This window comes from Otolemur garnettii, unplaced genomic scaffold (assembly GCF_000181295.1).
Source record: "Otolemur garnettii isolate 467f Iridium unplaced genomic scaffold, OtoGar3 scaffold00009, whole genome shotgun sequence".
NCBI lineage: Eukaryota > Metazoa > Chordata > Mammalia > Primates > Galagidae > Otolemur > Otolemur garnettii.
Genome location: NW_003852404.1, coordinates 5226235 through 5231113, shown reverse-complemented (window position 1 = coordinate 5231113; position 4879 = coordinate 5226235). Strand labels below are relative to the sequence as shown.

Here is a 4879-nt window from a genome sequence, read left to right as displayed (position 1 = left end):
GCCCTCAGCTCTGCGATATAGTCCCCCAGCCAGCCCCTCCCACAGACAGCCCATGCCGGTGGATCTGCCCTGGAGACTCCACAGCCCCCCCTCCCGCCCTTCAGGCTGGGACCGGCGGCCCTCAAGCCTTCTGCTGCTTCAGCACAGAAAGGATGACACTGGAGGCGTGACATGTTCCCAAAGGTGTCTGTGGTGGGCTGAACAGTGCCCCCACCCCAGAAGGTATGTGCATCTGGAACTCGTGCATGAGACCTTATCTGGAAACAGGGTCTTTGCAGATGTAACCAGGTTAAGGATGTTGAGATGACATCCTCCTGGATGAGAGGGGGCCCCCATGACACTGTCCTTCTGAGAGAAGAGAAAGGAAGAAGGCCACCCAAGACAGAGGCAGAGACTGGAGTGATGCATCCATGAACCAAGGAACGCCAAGGAATGCCAAGGAATGCCATGGAAGGCCAAGGAACACTGGAAGCCGCCAGACAGGAAGGATCCCCACTGGAGCCTTCAGAGGGAAGGTAGTCCTGCTGACACCTCGGTTTTGGACTTGTCGAGATGCATTATCAGGATGCAAAAGCCAGTGTCATAACCACAGTACTGTCTGTCTCACATCGCTCTAATTTATGCACAATTTTCTAAACAGTTGGATTATTTTTTCTCTATTGTAAACTATTTTTAACTTAACTATCATTCTAAGAACTGGGAACACACTTTGCAAGTCTCATAACCCCTGACCCAGAATCTCCGTCCTGTGGGACTGACTTGGGAAGGGTTTTCATCTGTGACAATAATCCAGACTCACCTTTCTCCTGAGCCATCTCTTGCAGACAGAAGTAGATGACTCTGGCTCCCAGGCTGAAGCCAATCAGGGTGACAGGTCGCTGGCCCTGAGTGGGAGGGGAAAACACAGGTGTCTGGAGAGGATACAGTCAGCTCTAGCAAAACATCAGCCCTGACGACAGCGGCCTTTGCACGCTCCTACTGCCTCACGGCATGAATCACGCATGCCCTGCCTGGCCCCTGAGCTCTCCTGTCTTAATCAGGGGAGGCAGGGCCCTCACTGATGCAGGAGTGCACCTGCTGCTGGCATCAGCCTCCTCTGAGGCCAAAAGGCAGCCTCGGGCTGGTTATGATTCCCTTTTATCTCAATCATTACCCAGCCACTGTCTCCTCTTCCCTGGGAGACAAGGTCTAGTCAATTACAAGAGCTGCTTCCCCGTGACTCTTCTGCCTTGTGGCAAATGACTGCAGTGCTGTGGGACCCTTCTAGAACTGGGGAGATCAGACAGGCACCTCCAGGGGTGATGGGTAAAAAGGCAACGAGTGATAAGGGAGGAAGGACCATTCTGTTTGTAGATAGGAAGGGGGGCAGGAAATACTGGCATTAAATGACAAGATTTTCTGACTCAGGGACTTACAGAAAAGATACCATGTGATTACGCAAAGGCTCTACAGAAAAAGAAAGTTAACCAGGGTATTTGGGTACAAGTTCTACAAGGAAGGGGAGGAGAGAAGCAGATGAGCGCTGGAGGCCTCGTCTGGCTTTACCAGTCTACTCATTTTCCTTATTTTTGTGCCAATACGTGTATTCCACACCTCCCACCCGACTCCATTTGCTACAACAATACTCTTTTAGACAGCACTCAAATTCTGTAGGAAGTCTGTACCCAAACCTGTTAGTCACCTCCAAAGTCCATTCTTTCCTCTGTCCATCAGTAACAGAGCTCCTGAGCTTGACTGAGCTCATAGCTGCCCAGCCAAAGACTATTTCCCTAACTCCTCCATCAATAGCATGGCCACGGGGCTGAGTCTCAGCCAAGAAATAGCTATGACTTCTAGGCATGTTCTTCATCCTCACTCCCTGCCTCCCAACCATCTGGAAGGCAGGTCCAATGCTGGAAGATCCATCTTGATCAACAAGAGGCCACGAGAGTGAAGGAGCCTGGGCACCCAACACTGTGAGGCCGCCCACTGGGAGATGGAATAATACAATCGCCTGCCCCAAGGATAACGACATCCTCATCCTAATCCTTATATGGCAAAAGGACTTTGCAGGTGTGATCAAGTTAAGGCTGTGAGATGGGGAAACTATCCAGGATTACCTAGGGGGCTCAGTGTAATCACAAGAGTTCCCCTTCCCCTTAGAAGGGGAGTCAGTTAGATAGAAGGTGACGCGATGATGGAAGCAGAGGGACACAGAGATGTGGAGGTGTTACACTGCTGGCTTTGAAGATGAGTGAAAGGGCTACAGGCAAAGGATGTAGGTGGCCTTTGGAAGCTGGAAAAGGCAAGGAAATGGCTGCTGCCCTGGGGATGCATGTTGGACTCCTGACCTCTAGGGCTGTAACCCAGTGAATTTGTATGTAAGATAAATTTGTTTTAAGCCAGTAAAACAAATGTGGTGATTTGTTATGGCAGCAATAGGAAACTAATACACACCATTTTGCCCTGGAGGCTGACACCCAGACTGTTACATGGGAGACAACTGACTTCTGTCTTATTTAAGCCAATGCCATGGGGTCTTTGCCTTTCAATCAAACCTGTTAAAGAACTTTTACATTTCTTTTTATTTTTTTATTTTATTTTTTTAGAGACAGAGTCTCATTTTTATCGTCCTCAGTAGAGTGCAGTGGCATCATAGCTCACAGCAATTTCCAACTCCGTTCCTGGGCTTAGGTGATTCTCTTGCCTCAGCCTCCCGAGCAGCTGAGACTACAGGCGCCCGCCACAACGCCCAGCTACTTTTTCTTGCAGTTTGGCCAGAGCTGGGTTTGAACCCACCATCCTTGGTATATGGGGCCAATGCCCTACCCACTGAGCCACAGGTGCCGCCCACTTTTACATTTCTTTTGACAAAGAAGGGAGTTTACCAGTTTCTTTCTTTCTTTCTTTCTTTTTTTGAGATAGAGTCCCTGGGTAGAGTGCTGTGGCATCACAGCTCACAGCAACCTCCAACTCCTGGGCTCAAGTGAGTCTCCTGCCTCAGCCTCCCAAGTAGCTGGGACTACAGGCGCCTGCCACAACGCCCAGCTATTTTTTGGTTGCAACTGTCATTGTTGTTTGGCAGGCCCGAGTTGGATTTGAACCTGCCACCTTAGGTGTATGTGGCTGGCGCCTTAGCCACTTGAGCCACAGTTTACCAGTTTCTAAAGCAATTTATCCAAGTAGCAGAAACTGCTAATTGTCCCTCAATATCTGTCCTCCCTCTTTTTTTTTTTTTTTAAATAGGGTCTTGCTCTGTTGCCCAGGCTAGAGTGCAGTGGTGCCATCCTAGCTGAACTCCTGGGCTCAAACAATCCTCCCTGCCTCAGCCTCCCAAGTAGCTGGGATGACAGGTGCATGCCACCAGACTCAGCTAACAAAAGATTTTATTTATAGAGATGGGGTCTTGCTATGTTGTCTAGGCTGGTCAGGAACTCCCAGCCTCAAGCAATCCTCCCACCTTGGCCTCCCAAAGTGCTGGGATACAGATGTGAGCCACCATGGCTGGCCTAGCCTCACTTTTTCCTATGGTAATTGCATTTCAGCTGGGTTTACCGCCACTCAATAAAGACTATTTCCTAGCTTCCACAGCAGCTAGGTATGGGCATATGACTAGGTTCTGGCCAATGAGACATCAACTGAACTGTGAAAGGCTTTGCTCTTTCTTCTTTAGCTCTTCCTTCTGCTCCATGGAGCTCAGATGCTGCCATCCTGGACCATAAGGTCAAGACCACGTATGGCAGAGCAACAGATAGAAGGAACCCAGGTCTCTACCCCCTGGCACACAATCCGAGTGTGTGACAGTCTTCCCAGGCTTTTCCAGAAAAAACAAAACTTCTATCTCACTTAAGGCACTGTTATTTTGGGTTTTCTCCCACTTGTAGCCAAACAAATCCTAACAATACCGTCATCTCAGTACTGTACTATTTCCCAAACGATTATCTCCATTTGCTCAGGTTTATTTTGAAGGGCACAGATTCCTTCCCATGGCAAGTACATCTGTACTGGATTCAAATTTTAAAAGTATTATGGTTTCCCTTCCTGACCATTTTACATGGCATTTAGGCCGCTGAGGGTGTTCTCATGTGATAGCTTCTCATGTGATAGATTTATATTCCTAGGAGAAGCCACTGGGTCAACAGCATGTGGAAACTCCGCCTGTGGCCAGCTGAGGCACGTGGGCCCATCCCTGTAGTGGCTTTGCTGCAAACTATGTCAGAGGTTGCCACTGAAATATCACCCAAGTGAGCCGACCCACTATCACTAAACTCCTTCAGTGAGAGCTGATACACAGGAGCCACCTCTGCTTCTGCTAGAGCCCCCAGCCCTGTCCTACCTCACGTACCCCTGTTCTCACCAGATAACCTGCTAGACAAGCACAGTCTATACGGTCTGTAATTCTTACTGCCATCCCAGGGCACTTGGCACTTTCATCACTTGGATTGGTGGCACACCAAAGACTACCCACTCCCCCAGAGTCACTGGGCTACCTCCAAGTGGCCCTGCTTCTAAGGCTGATGTCTGTGCACAATTCATTACCCCATTCTCCCTCCTCCCCCATCTCCGCCATCCCCAGGTACCTGCTGCCGGGAGAGCAGGATGTGGGCCAGGTGCTTGCCAACCTCTGCTGATCGATGGAGACATACACCCCAGGGGTTGTCAATGACGTTGGCGACAGCAAGGAGTGAGGCTGGCCAGGTCAGGGCAGCCACAAGGCCTGGGGAGATGGCATAGCAGTGATGAAAGGAATTGATGGGTGGGCTTCTGCGGGAGTGACTGGCTCACGTATGCTACTGTGCATGCATGCAGAGTCTCTAACTTGGAACCTGCAAGTTTGCCAAGGGTTGTCAAACTGCTCAAGAGCAAAGAAGTTTGAAATGTGTGCACTAAATTCCTTCTG

At 49.8% G+C, this 4879-nt stretch overlaps 1 protein-coding gene across 1 annotated transcript in view; it reads right to left on the bottom strand.

Annotated features, from left to right (window-relative positions):
• The window catches only part of TMCO4 (transmembrane and coiled-coil domains 4), an 88759-nt gene that overhangs the window by 45387 nt on the left and 38493 nt on the right, over nt 1-4879 (bottom strand). Inside the window, exons 9-10 of the mRNA XM_012801470.2 lie at nt 4560-4696; nt 800-884 (exon numbers count right to left, since the gene is read on the bottom strand). Of these exons, the coding sequence (XP_012656924.1) occupies nt 800-884; nt 4560-4696 (222 nt within the window). The remainder of the gene's footprint in view (nt 1-799; nt 885-4559; nt 4697-4879) is intronic.